At 38.8% G+C, this 17500-nt stretch overlaps 2 protein-coding genes across 2 annotated transcripts in view; one reads left to right on the forward strand and one right to left on the reverse strand.

Annotated features, from left to right (window-relative positions):
- LOC119594515 (cell growth regulator with RING finger domain protein 1-like) overlaps positions 1-2247 on the reverse strand; it is a 7364-nt gene extending 5117 nt beyond the window's left edge. Inside the window, exons 1-3 of the mRNA XM_037943548.1 lie at positions 2173-2247; positions 842-1000; positions 365-498 (exon numbers count right to left, since the gene is read on the reverse strand). Coding sequence (XP_037799476.1) covers positions 365-498; positions 842-951 — 244 coding nt within the window. The 5' untranslated portion in view covers positions 952-1000; positions 2173-2247. The remainder of the gene's footprint in view (positions 1-364; positions 499-841; positions 1001-2172) is intronic.
- Positions 2248-2476: 229 nt separating this feature from the next.
- Positions 2477-17500, forward strand: part of LOC119586237 (ubiquitin carboxyl-terminal hydrolase 20-like) — a 16731-nt gene continuing 1707 nt past the window's right edge. The window contains exons 1-11 of the mRNA XM_037934943.1: positions 2477-2522; positions 4448-4547; positions 7181-7369; positions 9227-9401; positions 9900-10132; positions 11183-11315; positions 11972-12305; positions 14328-14720; positions 15079-15377; positions 15558-15805; positions 17138-17275. Of these exons, the coding sequence (XP_037790871.1) occupies positions 4467-4547; positions 7181-7369; positions 9227-9401; positions 9900-10132; positions 11183-11315; positions 11972-12305; positions 14328-14720; positions 15079-15377; positions 15558-15805; positions 17138-17275 (2223 nt within the window). The 5' untranslated portion in view covers positions 2477-2522; positions 4448-4466. The remainder of the gene's footprint in view (positions 2523-4447; positions 4548-7180; positions 7370-9226; positions 9402-9899; positions 10133-11182; positions 11316-11971; positions 12306-14327; positions 14721-15078; positions 15378-15557; positions 15806-17137; positions 17276-17500) is intronic.

Consider the following 17500-nt stretch of genomic DNA (forward strand, 5'->3'; position numbering starts at 1 on the left):
CTCTCTCTCTCCCTCCTTTTCTCTCTCTCTCACCCTCTCCCTCTCCCTCTCTCTCTCTCTCTCTCACCCTCTCCCTCATCCTCTTCCTCTCCCTCATCTTCTTCCTCTCCCTCATCCTCATTCTTTCCCTCATCCTCATCTTCATCCTCTCTCTCATCCTCTTTCTCATCCTCTCCCTCTCCCTATCCCACTCCCTCTTCCTCTCCTTTTTCCACTCCCTCTCCCACTCCCACTCCACTCCACTCCACTCCACTCCCACTCCCACTTCCTCTCCACTCCCACTCCACTCTCACTTCCTCTCCCTTCCCTCCCCTCTTCCTTCTCTCCTCCACTATGTCTCTTTTTCACATTTAACAAGACCTACCATTATACGAGGCTGTAGAAGGATCCTGAATCTCAATGGAAAAAGGAACTGACACCTTCTGCACGGCCACCTGCGCTACAGGAGGTTGTGCCACATGCGTCACCGAGGTGCCTATGAAGTCCTCTCCTTGCAGCCTTGGGTAGGGAATAAGAATTGCAAATAAAAAAAATTAATAAAACAAAAGAGAAGAATGTGGATGAGAAGAATTTGCAAATGAGAATATGAGGGGGGGGGAAATGGAAATTAATAGGAAGATTGGGTTATTTATGAATAAAAATATGAAGAATTGCAAATTAGAATGCAGAGTCAAAAAAGATTATGAATATGAAGAATGGCTTTTCATAATATTCCAAAATTTTGTTTTGTTTTGTCTTTAAAAGCAGTGTAAGAGAAGGAAATGTAAACTATAAGTATCCTAACTTACTCAGATTTAACAACAATAACAAAATTTTCAATTAAAATTATATAAAAGCTTACCTTAGGATAAAAACAACCATACACACAAAGCATATGATAACCCCCAATGCCGAGCAAAGATTAGAGATCTCGGCTGCAGACATCAATGCGGCTGTCAGTACTGCCACCATTGTTTTGCTGTCAAGCCAACCATGTGTCTAACACAAGTGTGCCTGAAAACTATTTTTTTTTTAATCATTCTTGTTACGTTTCATATTAATGAAGAAGATATGAAGAGGAACAGAAACTACAGATACTTTTTCTATAATAAATAAATATATATAACATAGAGACCTGATCATAATCAACCTTCTATCCTACTCTGCTTTCTATAGGTTTATGTTATCACTCAGTGTCTATTGTTTCTGGCAATACTCTTCACCTCTTAAATACTGTATATATTCTTTATATGTTGATGTTACCACCATTTGACTTCATACTTTTTATTATATACTAATGTAATGACTATCCATCCTCCTTTTCTTACACATATTCAATAAACTATGTTTCATAAATTATATATGTATATTTATCAAAGCTTCTGCTTCTGAATAGTAACATTCAATGGTAATAAAAGAATAGCTGATAAAATATAAGAAACAATAATGTAATCAACACTATCATCACTGCTGTTCCATTGTCTTTCCAGTACTCGGTGTTCAAGTATTTAGTATTGTGTTATCTATATTCAATATTCAGTGTTTAGTAAGTACTTGATATGCCCCAAGGATCAGTGTTTAGAGTATAGACAAAGGGCTATGCCCCTAATAATAAAAAAAATAGATAAGTTACACACATTCTAACCCCACAATATCCCAATAAGAGAGAGAGAGAGAGAGAGAGAGAGAGAGAGAGAGAGAGAGAGAGAGAGAGAGAGAGAGAGAGAGAGAGAGAGAGAGAGAGAGAGAGAGAGAGAGAGAGAGAGAGAGAGAGAGAGAGAGATAAACATATGGATAGATGGATAGATAGATTTATAGACATACAGCTATAAAGAATGGACAGGTATAGATATATACATAGAGAGATATACGTGTGTATGCACGTATATCTATATGCAAGTATATCCGAAATACATAATACCCAGTATATATTCCTTCAATATATATATCCAACAAATAATTCTAATTCTTACATTTTATTACTTTCAACATTATGTTATTATTTTTTTATACCTTCAAACTAACGAAAATATATAATATATGCATATCTAATATACCTTACATCTGACATATCCAACATATCTACTGCCCAGTATACATTCCTCCAATATCAATATCTAACAAATGATTTACCAAAAACTGAGGAATATCGAGAGAAAAAGGGAAAAAATCAAAGACTGAACGATTCCAAACCTCAAAATTTTCCTTGACAGCTGGAGTATAAATATAAGAAGTACACCACTTTGTAAATAAGAATCGAAATCTAATAATTCAAGATTAGAACCTATGACAGCCACATCACATCGAATTTCCACATATACCTTATATATTTATAACTTGACGATTGAAGAATTTTATTCAGTTTAGTTATTTAATTTTGTTAGACTGTTAACAGTAACTAAAATACCTTAAAACCAAAAGAATCGGAACGCTCATAAAACCTACTTAAGCGACCGTCTTTTGGTTATTTTGAATGTTGCGTCATTGTCGGTTTCTTCTCTTATAGGATCATCGGTTCTCATGTCGTCTGCGTCGGTGAAGAGGTCTCGTGAATTAACTTAATTCATGCTTTGTTCTATGAATAGCATCGTTTCATGATTATTAGAGTGATCACTGTTATGCTTCAGTTATTCTGTTCATGTTTTTTTTAGTCCCTCATTCTTTTTTCTTCTTTTCTTTTTGTGTCTGTGGTCATTCTGTTTATCATTTTGTTGGTCCTGTGTTTCAAATTATTCTTCAGTCTTGCTTGCTGTTGCTTTGTAATATGATAAACTTCACAGTTAGATGTCCAGTAATTTAGTCAATTTCATTGTTTTCATAATAGACAGTGATGTATCCTTTGATTGTTATTACTTTTTTTATTAATAGAAGATAATTATTATTTGTCATGATTTCATAGATTTAAATATATCAAGTAATGCTATGCATAATCCCTAGGGATTGCATTGTAGCAGGCATGACTGCCTCTATCATTGTCATATGTTTATTATTTTGTAATGAATATTATACCTCTAATATATTGCATTTTATGCAATCAGTTACATATCTTTTTCTTAGTTTTGTGAAGGTGTCATACCCAAAGCTGAAAAAGGTTTTATTTATCATTGTGAAATAAAGATAAAAAATAAGATATAAGCTTACATAGCAAGACATTTTCACTCTCAACTTTCAGGCCATTTGGTTCTCATATACTGTGCAAATTTTCAGTAATCATAGTTGATATCAACTATCTCATGCATACATGACATGACATAACTGTCTCTTTCTCAGTATATTATGTACAACAATATCAGCACAGGTTGTGATGAATTTAATGTTTTATGACGATATAGATCAAAATGTATTGAATACATGTCTTGCTTTAAGGTGACGTGTGTGTGTGTGTGTGTGTGTGTGTGTGTGTGTGTGTGTGTGTGTGTGTGTGTGTGTGTGTTTTTGTGTGTGTGTGTGTGTGTGTTTTTGTGTTGTGTTGTGTTTTTGTGTGTGTGTGAATCAGTGAGGATGCTTAGTGGTCCATTAACCACCTGTTAAGAACAGGTGTATAAATGTATGTACATATATATATATATGCATATATGTATTTATGCATACATGCATACATATATATGTACATATATATGTACACACACATATTATATATGTATATATATATATATATATATATATATATATATATATATATATATATATATATATATATATAACACACACACACACACACACACACACACACACACACACACACACACACACACACACACACACACACACACACACACAACACATACACATAAAATATATATATACATATAATAATAATTATATATATATATATATATATACTATATATATATATAATATATTATATATATATATATATATACTATATATACATAATATATCATACTATATATATATATATATATATATATATATATATATATATTGTGTTGTGTGTGTTGTGTTTGTGTATATGTTAGTATTTTTATATATATATTATGTATTATATATTATATATATATATATAATATATATATTATATATATATATATATATATATATATATATATATATATATATATACTACTATATATATACATTATATATATCATATATTATATATATATATAATATATATATATTATATATATAATATATATTATATATATATATATATATATATATATATATTAATATATATATATATATATATATATATATATATGAGTATGTGTGTGTGTGTGTGTGTAAAATGTATTCTGGAAATTGTTAGATATATTTCTATAGACCAGTGGTTCTCAGTTTGTGGTTCTTATTGCTTACTTTATCCTCAATCAAAAATGAAATTGCAGTATTCTTTTAATTGGGCTGGTGGCCCATGACCTGAAACGACTTGAGAACCACTGCTATAGACTGTTTGATCATGAACACAACTACAAAATTCTGATGTTCCAAATTTTTTTTACAGAGACCAGTAATCAGCATTCATGGCAGTGGGTGCACCATGTCCACACCTCCACATAATAGACAAATCATACAGTGCTCGCATCATTGCTGAGAAGAAAGAGGTAAATCACCTTCGCATGGGATGCATTTGGCTGAGTGGTTTGGGTGCTAAAGTTGGACTCATTCATATGTTGAGATGCTTTTTGAGTCCCCAGCACTTTGGAGAACAGGAGTGTTTGTTACATACATGAAGGAATGGCTGGAGGATTTTTGTCATTTCTTGAGGGAACAGCAAACTTTTATTAGAATTGTTATTTGCTTTTGATGAGATTGGAGTGACTCAACATCTTTGATTCTATTGTTTGATATCACAGTCCATTGCAGTCAGTAAGTCAGTAATTTGCCATGTTTTCACTGAATGTTCTGTGTTCAAACTGAATGCAATAAATATGCCTATAGCTTGTGTTTATGTATTATGCAAAGGGGCAAATATGTCATTTAGGAAAGTTGTTTTAAACACTGTAGATAAATTTGTTTATATATGTTTTTGTGCCTTCATGTGTGTGTTTGTGTGTATATATATGGACAAGTGTACGTTATATTGTTGTAAAAGGCATTTTAGTTACATGTGTAGGTGTAATTTTGAATAAGCATTAAGCTAAGTACTTGAAATTTTGTAATTGAGGGATCATTTTGAAGTAGAAATTAAGAACTGATATTCAAAATCACCAGCTTTATATTGAGATGTACATAATACATTTATCAAAGTGGAAAACATCATACTGACATGTCTGTACCAAGTTAAGAGATGTTGAAAAATTTATGACATTTCTCTGGTCAAGACAGAAGAGCAAATGATTGAAATTATTAATAAAAGTCTTTAAATTATTTAGTAGATTGCAATTTAGTTGTGAGTTCACATTGCTTTAGTTGACCTTTGTAAATTCATTATTTACATATCATTTTTTGTCGCTCATGAGGTGTACACACAAATTTATTTTTTCTCATAATGTCTGTGATTATTTTTTCTAATGATTGGTGACAATTCAGAATTGTAATGGGACCTTTATTTTGAAAATATTTAAAATTATTTGTAAGGATTTTTTTTTATATCTCTCAGGCTCTTCATTTTGACATGTAATTTTCAAGAATTTTTTGTGCCTGTTTTCACTCTCTCCATTTTGATAAGCATTATGTCAAGGAAGATTACTGTAATTTATCTTCTCATATTAACATCTTGTGTATGTACTATTGAGAAAATTAACTGAAAAATTAGTAAAAAAGAGAGAAAGAAAGTAATTAAAAGAGAGAAAGAGTATCAAAACAAAATAGAACAGGACAGAGACAGGAACCCAAAAAGGGAAAAGCAAGTGACATGAAAACAACTCATCATTTGGTCAGTCTGCAATATGAATGTGTAGTATGTGGTGTTAAAGTAGCATTTGTGTCACCACAGAACTAGTTACAATTATGACCTGTAGTTGCAGCAGAAAATATATTGTTGCCTTGTTTTAGTGTCTTAGTCGAGGTACAGAATTTACAAAGCTTTAGGTCACAGTTTTGCCAGATCTCCATTACAGTTATAAGGGTAAAATATAGTAAAAAAAAAGTGTGTGTGTGTGTGTGTGTGTGTGTATGTATGTATATGTATATGTATATGTATATGTATGTGTATGTGTATGTGTTGTGTATGTGTATGTGTCTGTGTCTGTGTTGTGTATGTAATATATATATATTTATATATATATATATATATATATATATATATATATATATATATATATATATATATATATATATATATACATATATGCACACACACACACACACACACACACACACACACACACACACACACACACACACACACACACACACACACACACACACACACACACACACACACACACACACACACACACACACACACACACACACACATATATACATATATATACATACATAAATGAAATATGGAGTAATGCAATGCTGCAGTGAAATATATATATATATATATATATATATATATATATATATATATATATATATATATTTATTGTGTGTGTGTGTGTGTGTGTGTGTGTGTGTGTGTGTGTGTGTGTGTGTGTGTGTGTGTGTGTGTGTGTGTGTGTGTGTGGTGGTGTGTTGTGTTGTTATTGTATATATATATGTATATATATATATATATATATATATATATATATATATATATATATATATATATATATATATATATATGTATGTATGTATGTATAAAGCTTAAAAATTAGCAAAGTTCCTCTTTAAAAAATAATGGAGGTCTGGCCCTAAAATATTAACCCAGGCATAGAGAAGGAGAAATCTATCAGCATCAGTGAACCTAATGGCCTCACCTCCCCCTCCCTCCTTCATCCTCTTACGTCCCTCACCACTTCCTTTTCCTCCTTTAAACCCTCTCTCCCTTCGTCCCATTTGCTGTACCACCTCCTCTTCCTGCAACCTTTCTTCCTCCTTTATCTTTATCTCTTAATCCCTCCTTCCACCCTCCCTCCCATCCACCTACCCTCATTACCTCCCATCCTTTCCATACCCCCATCCTTGCCCCACCTCTTCTTGCTACCCCTACCCTCACCCCCACTCCCCTCCCCTCTCCCTGTCCCAACCGTCTCCCTACCCCCCTTCTTTCCCAACCTCCGTACTCCACCCTGACATTCCCTCACCTCCCCTCACCCCTTACCTCTCTCCTCACGGACCCACTCACCCCACGGCACCTCAGGGCACATGCGAGTGGTGCGGCGCGGGCGGGACGAGCCTGTGGCTGTGCCTGTACTCAGGCTGCATGCGCATCGGGTGTGGGGAGGCCCATGCCGACCACTCTTCCTGGCACAACAACCAGTTCCCGTCTCACTGTATCACCCTTAACCTCACCAACCACCGCGCCTGGTGCTACATGTGCGAGATGGAGGTAAGACTGAAGTGGAGCAGCAGATTTGAAAATAAATATGGCTGGTCCTATTTACATGCTGATTTATATTACCTGTGTTTGTTTTATTTAATTAGATATATTATTTTTTATTTTTTATTTTTCTTTAGTTATTTAGTCTTAGAATTTTGTATGTTTAAGGAAACCTAACTGATTTTTCCACACAGTTGTCCATACTCATGTCTGAACTGACTTTATTAATGTAAGCTCAAGTCGTAAAATTTAGACTTAGCCTTGCAAAAAATACTTATTAGTTAAAAATAGACAAAGTTCTAAAAAAAAAAAAAAAAAAAAAAAAGAGAGAGAGGGAAGTAATTTCTTAATGATGATAATAATCATGAGAACTTAGGCAAAGCTGCTAATTTTCATTTACAAGTTTTTTTTCTTTTTCTTTCTTGCTTCAGTATACTTCAGATAGGTTGATTTATTTAATTTATGATTAGAACATAAAAGAAAAATGAGACATTCCCAGATTTTATTTATTTAGTGCATTTCCTGTTACATCCTGCATCCCTTTCATTTATGTTCTTTCTTTCTCCCCTCTTTCCTTCAACAAGGAGTTGGGATTTAGAAACTAAGGAGAAGGAGATAGAGTAGGTGCTGTAGCTCTTCACTTGTGTGTTTGAGTTCCTCCTGTTCTTAGTATTCATAAGGGACAGAAAATAGCACTGTTAAATGTTCTTGTGACTTATGTGAGTAGCTGAACACACAGAAGTTGTCTGCTTGTAGTGTGAACAGCAAACATACATGGAGAACAGCATGCATCTTGTAATTAGTGTTCCCAGCATGTTGATTCATGCTTTACTCTGCATGCTGCACACATTATGCTCTGAGTCAGATACAGTTACCCAATGATTATTAGGGTAAAGGAGACTATGAGTTGATTGACTATCTGTTTCATCTATATTTCCCAGAAAGGTACTGGATTTTATTATCCCTGGTGCATATTTGTTGTAAAACATGTTACTGTAATGAAAATATCATATACTTGTTAGTCATGATGCACAAGTGATTAGACATTGTATGTTTATTACTTTCTGTTAACCCAGTGATACCAGGTACCTGAACTGCCCACTATGGTTTTGTTTAACTAATTTTGTTTACATATAGATGGCTCCTTGCACGCTTAGTCACCAAGGATTCAGTAACTAGGCCTGCACAAACTTATCTCTTAGCCCATTCCTTGATTTTTTTCTGCTATTTTCACTATTATAGTAAAGATATATGTTATCATGATTAAAATTATTGTAACTTTATTGCCATTGAAAATAGTAATAGAAAGAAAACTTTTTCACAAAAAAATTTTGGAAAAGGGTAAATAGTGAGGTTATGTAGGCTTCACAGTTGACTTCTTGATTATATAGGTGATTGCAGAGCCATGTATGTGTGTGTGTGTAAACAAAATCAGAAAATAAATGGAGACAGTGCTCAGCTTAATGATTGATATTGGGATACACTTTTTTTAACTCCCCTTTCTTCATCGTAACGGTTTCATTGTCATCTTTTACTACATCAGGTAGGTCTCAATTAGATAGCTTTCTTACAGTGCATGTCTTCTTTACCTTATATTAATTTCCTGCCTAATTTTTCTCTCAAGTCTATCATATCATCATCCTCTTTTTCTTCCTTATTCTCCCTCTTCTAATAAACACATTCCACATTTTCTCCCTCCCTGTCCTCCATCAAATCTAAACCATCTTACCTTAACCTCCGGTCTCTTTTCTGTGTTTAGTCTATTTTATCCTTCTGCTCTTCTTCCTCTTTCTCTCTCATCTCATAAACTCATTTTTCATTTCCTCCCTTGCACTCCATCACATGTAAATCATCTCTGCCCCCCAGGTAACAGCATCAGTGAAAGCCAGCCTCAGCATCCCCCCAGGTCAGCAACAGCACTTGGGGGGTCCCATCAGTGCCCCAGGGGTCAGTCTGGCACAGCCTGTCACGCCGGGAGAATCAAGCGCTGAGGAAGAGGAAGAGGAGGATGAAGAGGAGGGAGAGGATGTGAAGGCTAGAGGTAAGGAGTGGGGAGGAAGGAGAATGAGGTAGATAAGGGAGAGGATTTGAAGTCCAGGGGCAAGAAGTAGGGAGGAAGAGGGAAAGGAATAGAGTGATGGGGTAACATGTAAAGAGTGGTGAAGAAGAAAAGGATGTGAAACCCAGAATAAGGAATGGACAAGAAGAGGAGAAGGAGAAAAAAGAGTAGGAAGTGGGAAATGGGTAGATGTGAAAGTCAGATGTAATGAATGGAAAAGAAGTGTAGGAGATGTAAGATGCAATGGCCAGAAGGAAAAAATATGAAAGTCATGGAGTAGGAGAATTTAGATTATTATAAAGAGTAGGATTATTTCATGTGAGACACATTTTGAATAGAAAATATTCATCAACATATATTACAATGCTCACATCAATTATAGGTTTGTTTAAAATTGCCCCAAGAGAGGACAAAAATTGTCACTTTACACAGTCTGTGTTATGACAAAGAAAATATTTATAGACATAACCTCATGCACAGGACTTGTTGGGCTGCGGAACCTGGGTCTGACATGCTACATGAATGCAGCACTCCAAGCCCTAAGCAACTCCATGCCCCTCGCGCATTTCATGATCGAGTGCCCAGCCTTCCTGAGAACAGACCGCAAGACACCTGGTCTTGCGCGACCTTTCCAGAGGCTCATGCTAGAGATGTGGCACAGGAAGAGACCCAGCTTTGTCACACCCTCGGTTCTGTACCATGGCTTCAAGCAGGTGCGTACAGGAGCTTTAGCATCAAGATGGGTGGGATGGGGTGATTTCTTTTTCTTCTTTATTGTTTTCTTTTCTTTTTTTCTTCATTTTTATACTCTCTCTCTCTCTCAGTGTGTTTATTTATTCCAGCTTTGTAATTTGCTTACTGTTTTTCAGGCTTATTTTTTCATTAAACTTAGGTTATATATTGTAAAACCAAGTAAAAAAGATGTTACACAAGTCTAAACTACTTCTTATTAATATTTTTTGAGATGTTGTTTTCAAAACACTGCTGCTGCAGTTGATATTATGGTCAAGATGATATGGTATAAATGATGATGCATGAGATGTAGAGGAAATGGAAATACATGCTCATGGAGAGAAGTCTGGCACAGATGCAAATAAAGGAGGGGTGCCGTGCATTTGGTGCCTGGCATTCCTCTGCCTTGCTTCCTTTCTCATGCCATGTTTTCTGCCTTACCAAATTTAACAACTTCTGTTTCCTTCTTTCTTCTTTCCTTACACATTGTTCTGGTAGAAAATGAATGAATCAGAAATTAATGATACCTTTGCAGAGTTGAATGACAAAGAGAACAGACAACACAAGGATGTATTTTTACTCTGATGTCTGAGGCAAATATGGCTCTGTACTATTCCAAGTAGTTGCCAGATGTATGACAACCAAGTACATAAGAAAAATGCAAAGAACACTGATATAGTTAATATTAGTATTATACCAAGTGGTTGCCAGATGTATGGCAACACAAATGAAAATATTCTACATATTAATAGAAAAGGAAAAAAAAAAGAAAAAAAAACACTGACACAGTTAAAACTATTATACGTTGGATGAGTGAAAAGGGTGTTTACCCTCTTCCCTCATCAGTTTACTTGTAAAACTAAAAAACTCTACCATTCGGAAGTGCTATGAGACAGTGTTGCTGAGCTCTATAACTTACTTCCTTTCTTTTTTTTCTCTCTCTCTCCATATGTACCTTGGTGTAAGTTCCCCTTAAAGAAAAAAAGGCTTTCAAAATCACAACTAGCTAAGTATCCTTATTTCATGGCCAGCTCTACCCAATGTTCCGAGGCTTCACACAGCAAGACTCTCAGGAGTTTCTGCGCTACTTCATGGACCAGCTTCATGAGGAGCTCCGTGAACCTGTGCACTCCTCACATGAAGACGAGGAGAGTGAAATGGAAGGTGAGTTATAAGGAGGCATTAGCCAGAAAGGGGAAAAAAAAGAAATTAATAAATAGTGGTACACACTATCCCATAGGAATACACTATAAAAGGGTGTAATGTGAACTGAGACCATAATATCTAGTGGTTTGTTCAAGCATAAAGTCTAAAATTAATGCTAGAAAGAGTAATATCTACATTTTTATCTAAGAAAAGTTAAGGAAAAAGAAAAGTGCAGATTATGAAAATGGAGTAATTATTGCTAACACCAGATGTGTTGGAAAGGGGCAGCTGCCATGTGGCAGAGGAGACAGGAATGAGGTCATTTTCACTCAATTTTCTTGCAAAGAATCCAGAATGGATGAGGATCATCTCGCATTCCATTTTCAGTCTGACTCAGTTTCATCACCCAATGTCAGCTGTCATAACATCCCATCATTCAGTAATGTGTCCAGGAGGTATATCAACATTTTGGTATTTTTGGTTTTTATTAGTTTCCTGTGTGTTAACAGACATGTATTAAACGTGATTAATGATGTACAATGGAGATTCCTTTCCTTTAGTTATTTTTTATTATCTCTTGCTATATAAAATGAAGATTTGATAAGTAGTAACTAATATACAAATCCACCACAAAGGCCTCAAAGTAATATTCCCCTGTACTCCTCACTTTCAAGCAGATGATGAAGACCTCTCATCTGCCAGTTTATCAGAGCGAGAGGAGTCGCAGTCGGAGGCCGAGTATGAGACTTGTGACTCTGGGGTCTCGGAACAGTCGTCAGCCTCATCTAGCCAGCATCGCAGCAAGAGAAAAAAAAGGCAACATGGTGTAGATGTTGAAGCAGGCATGAGTCATAGAAGTAGTAATCGGTACGTTTTTTTTTTTAATTTATTCATTCATATATTTCATTTTCTTTCTTCTGGTTGTTGTAATCTTGATTTTCTTTTTTATTATAGTTTTCATGGGATTAATAATCACGTGTCTGATAACAATGAAAATAATGATAATGGGTTAGTTTTCAACTGTAAGCAAAACCCAATCCTTTCCCCCCAAAGGAAAAAGATCCGCCCGGGCCCCCACCCCACGAATTTTTTGATGCCGTGTCAGACCCCAAAACTCTTGGGTACAGGGAATTTTGGGGGGGGGCGGGGCCTCCCCCCAAACCCCCCCACAGGGGTTCCCTCCTCTGGCACCCCGTGGGATCGGCTCTAGTAAAAAACCCCCATGGGATCCCCTTTCTCATCTTTAGAGGTTTTGTTTAAAGGGGTTTGGGGGAGTTTTTCATCTGCTCTCTCCCCTCTCCCCTTCTCTTCTTTTTCCCCTTACTCCTCTCTCTCTCTCCCCTATTCTCTCTCTCTTTTCTCTCCCCTCTTCTCCTCTCCCCCCCTCTCCCTCTCTTTTCCCTCCCCTCCTCTCCCCTTTTTTTTTTTTCCCCCTCCCCCCTCTTCTCTTCCTCCTCTTCTCCCTCTCCCCTCCTTCCCCCCCCTCCTTCCTTTTTCCCCTCCCCCCCCTCCTTTTCCCTCCCTCCCTCTCCCTTTCCCCCTTCCTTTTCGGGTCCCCCCTTTTCCTCTCCTCTCCTCCTCTCACATCCTTTCCTCCTCCTCCTCTCCCCCTCTCCCCCTCCCCTTTTTCGGCTCCCCCTCCCCTCTCTCTCTCTCCCCTCCCCCTTTCTTCCCCTCTCTCTCTCCCCTCTTTTTTCTCTTTCCCCCTCCTCTCCCCTCCCCTCCCCCTCTCTCTCCTTTTCTTTCGCCCCCCCCTTCTCCCCTTTCCTTTTTTTCTCCTCTCCTTTCCCCTCTCCCCTCCTTCCCCCCCCCTTTTCCCTCTCTCTTTCTCTTCTCCCTCTTTTCTCTCCTTTTCCCTCTCTCTCCCCTCTCCCCTCTCTCTCCTCTCTCCCCCCTCTTTTCCCCCTCTCTCTTCTTCTCTCTCGCTCCCCTCTCTTTCTCTCTCTCTCTCTTTTCTCTCTCCTCTCTCTTTCTCTCTCTTTCCTTTTCTTCCCCCTCTTTTCCCCTCCTCTCTTTCCCCCCCCCCCCCCCCCCCCCCCCCCCCCCCCCCCCCCCCCCCCCCCCCCCCCCCCCCCCCCCCCCCCCCCCCCCCCCTCTCTCTCTCTTTTTTCTTTCCTCTCCTCTCTCTTCTCTTCCCCTCCTCTCTCTCCCCTTCTCCTCTCCCCTCTTCTCCCCCCTTCCTCTTTCCTCCTCCCCTCTCTCTCTCCCCCTCTCTCTCTCTCCCCTCCTCCTCTCTCCCCCTCTCCCCTCTCTCCCACTCTCTCCTCTGTCCTCTCTCTCTCTCTCTCTGTCTCCGTCCTCTTTCTCTCTCTCTTTCTCTCTCTTTTCTCTCTCTCTCTCTTCTCCCCTTTTCTTCTCTCTCTCCTCTCTCTCCTCTCTCCTTCCTGCCTCTCTCCCTGTCCTCTCTCTCTCTGTCCTCTCTCTCTCTCTCCTCTCTGCCCCTCTCCCCCTCCTTTTGTCCTCTCTCTCTCTCTCTCTCTTCTCTCTCTCTCTCTCTCTTCTCTCTCTCTCTCTCTCTCTCTCTCTCTCTCTCTCTCTCTCTCTCTCTCTCTCTCCCCTCTCTCTCTGTCCTCTCTCTCTGCCCTCTCTCTCTCTCTCTCTGTCCTCTCATTCTCCCCTCCCCTTGTCCTTTTCATTCTCTTCTCTCTGTCCTCTCTCTCTCTCTCTCTGTCCTCTCCCCCTCTTCTCTCTCTTTTGTCCTCCCCCTCTCTCTCTCTTCTCTCTTCTCTCTCTCCACTGTCTCTCTTCCTGTCCTCTCTCTTCTTCTCTCTCTTTTCTCTCTCTCTCTCTCTCTCTCTCTCTCTCTCTCTCTGGAATTGTTTTACACTCACATTCCTCTTAAACCTGCTTATTATTCTAGAAGACACACATTTTAAAGTACACATCTACTTTATCACTTGTACTTTGCTGCCTGCTTTCTTCCTCTTGATTATCTTTTTTCTTCTTAGTCTCCTGTTTAAGGAATCATTTGTGAGGCTTTTGAGCTTGTATTTGTAATGGTAATCCAGGAGATGAGTGAAATTAACTCTTTTTTCATTTCTTTTTTTTTTTTTCCTGTTTTTTTCTTGCCTTCGTTAAATGCTTGCTCCCCAAAGCCTCATCAACGTCACCCACCCCAGGCAAAGGTCAGGCCAACCCCTTAAGCAACCTCGGAAGGAGAAAAAAGCCCCCCCTCTACAGGAGCATCATCTCGGACGTATTCGATGGCACCATCGTCAGCTCAGTACAGTGCCTGACATGTAATACCATCTCATCACGCAAAGAGACCTTCCAGGACCTCAGCCTTCCCATCCCAAGCAGTGACCAGCTTAGCATCCTTCAGCACTCATCTGTCACACAGATGCAGCACCAGGTCGGTGGGGGTGGCAACAACAGTAGCAGCCTCCATCTTGCCAAAGCCTCCTGTGATGCTACCACAGATGGGTGAGTCTAGGGCCGGGATCAGGGAGAAGGATGAAAGGGACTCAGCAACTCAGGAGTCTATTATGTTGCATTGTGTTCTGGAAGATGCAAGATTTGCCATTCAAAGTAGCATTGGCTTTTGAGCTTAGTAGGCCTTGAATTACCTTTGAGATGCTTAATGGTCTGCCTTGAGTGGTATGAATTGTATAGGCTGTCACTATTAACTTTTGATCTTTCTGTGTTTTGGATCATCTTTCAAAAGATTCATTCATTCATCTTATGCTTCACTTAACAAGCTTTTCTAGATGATGTTATTGATACTTACCTCAAACCTTCTCAACATCAACAACTATCACTTCAAGTGCCATATTTTCTTCAGGTGGTTGTGGTGGATGTGGGTTTGGCTGCGGTCGTGGCTATGGGGTCCAGCTGTGTCGCTGCATCACTGTCTAGCTGCCTTCTTCAGTGCAGATGAGCTCAAGGGGGACAACATGTACTCATGTGAGAAGTGTGGCAAACTCCGCAATGGTGTCAAATACTCCAAGGTTGTGCACTTGCCGGAAGTGCTCATTATACACCTCAAGAGGTTCCGCCATGAGTACATGTTCAGTTCTAAGATCAGCCAGTATGTGTCATTCCCTCTGCATGGCTTGGATCTCACACCTTTTCTACACAAAGGTCAGTTTGGTAGTAAAACTTTTATAGAATTACTGTTGCAGACAACTGTAAGACTAAACAAATATTTAGCAGCACTTCTTATTTATTAAAAATAAAATTCTTAATAAACACAGAAATTAACTATTTGTATACCATAGGCAAACACCATGAAAAACATCATTACAGCCCTTTCTCCTCCAGATTGCACATCAGAGGTGGTTACCTATGACCTCTATGCTGTCATCTGCCACCACGGCACGGCGGGAGGGGGACATTATACGTCCTACTGCCAGAACTGGAGCAATGGCAGATGGTATGAGTTTGACGACCAGTATGTCACTGAGGTCTCCCCTGAGACTGTGGCCAAGTGTGAGGCCTACTGTCTCTTCTATAAGAAAGCCAGTATTGAGATGACAGCACGTAGACAGAGGACAGTCGAGCTGATGCAGGTAAGATCCTGAATCTGGGATCTTAATTTTTTCACCTCAATAGTTCTTTGTGTTTCCCATTCAAAAACATTCTCTTTCCCTTTTTCTCTCTTTCTCTGTGTCTCTTTCTCACCCTGTCTGCATTTCTGTCTCTCTCAGTCTTTGTCTGCATTTCTCACTATCTCTATTGATCTCTCTCTCATTCTCTCTTTATCTGTATTTCTTTCTCTCATTGCATGTCTCATTCAGCTCTCTCTCAGTCCCTGCCCCTTTTTTGCTCTTTCTCCTTTCCCCCCCTCTCTCTCCTTCCTCTTCTTTCCTTCTTTTTTTCTTTTTTCCCTGTTTTCTTTCTTTCTTTTCCCTCTCCCCCCTTCCCCTCTCTCCCTCCAACCCTCCTCTCTCTTCTCTCTCTCCCCCCTCTCCTCCTCTCCTCTCTCCTCCTCCTCCTTCTCTCTCTCTCTCTCTCTCTCTCTCTTCTCTCTCTCTCTCTCTCTCTCTCTCTCTCTCTCTCTCTCCCTCCTCCTCTTCTCTCCTCTCTCTCTCTCTCTCTCTCTCTCTCTCTCTCTCTCTCTCCCTCTCTTCCCTCTCTCCTTCCCCTCCATCCTCTCTCTCTCTCTCTCTCTCTCTCTCTCTCTCTCTCTCTTCTTCTCTCCTCTCTTCTCTCTCTTCTCTCTTTCTCTCTCTTCTCTTCTCTCTCCTCTCTCTCTCTCTCTCTCCTCTCTCTCTCCTCTCCTCTCTCTCTCTCTCTCCCTCCTCTCTCTCCACTCTCTTTCTCTCTATCTCTCTCTCCTCTCTCCTCTCTCTCCTCTCTCTCCTTTCTCCTCTCTCTCCTTTCTCCTCTCTCCTCTCATTCTCTCTCTCATTCTCTCTCTCTCTCTCTCTCTCTCTCTCTCTCTCTCTCTCTCTCTCTCTCTCTCTCTCTCTCTCTCTCTCTCGCTCTCTCTCTCTCTACTCTCTCTCTCTTCTCTCTTTCACTCTCCTCTTTCCACTCTCTTCACTCACTCTCTCTCTCTCTTCTCTTTCTCATTTCTCTCTCTCTCTCTCTCTCTCTCTCTTCCTCTCTCTCTCTCTCTCTCTCTCTCTCTCTCTCTCTTCTCTCTCTCTCTCTCTCTCTCTCTTTGACTTTCACTTTCACTTTCACTTTCACTTTCACTCTCCCTTTTTCCCACTCTTTCACTCACTCTCTCTTTCTCTTTCTCTTTTTCTTTCTCTTTCTTTCTTTCTTTTTCTTTTCTATTCCTTCCTATTTCTCTCTCTCTTCCTCTCTCTCTTTTACCTCCTTTCCTCACAGAGAATTCTATTTGTAATATAAGACTACATAACTTCATATCTCAATTCCTTTCTGTTTTTCAGGTGGCATCCAGAGAGCCATCATTAATGCAGTTCTATGTATCAAAGCAGTGGGTCAACAAATTCAACAATTTTGCCGAGCCAGGACCCATTGACAATTCTGATTTTCTTTGTCCCCATGGCGGAGTGCAGCCACAGAAGGTAAAGATTTTCTTTGCATGGTGTTTCTTTCTCTTTTTCTATTTGCGATTATTGTGGGATGTTGGTTTTCGTTCAGAATAAATATTATTTGTATTTTTGTTTGTATGTCTGTATGACTGTTAGGAAGAGAAATCTTAAGTCTGGACTACAGCATGATTTAAGAAGCTTGCTTTCATGGTAATATCAAAGGTTCAAATAGTTCAGCTGCAACAGGGAAGTGGGTCT

Source organism: Penaeus monodon, chromosome 3 (genome assembly GCF_015228065.2).
Source record: "Penaeus monodon isolate SGIC_2016 chromosome 3, NSTDA_Pmon_1, whole genome shotgun sequence".
Lineage (NCBI taxonomy): Eukaryota > Metazoa > Arthropoda > Malacostraca > Decapoda > Penaeidae > Penaeus > Penaeus monodon.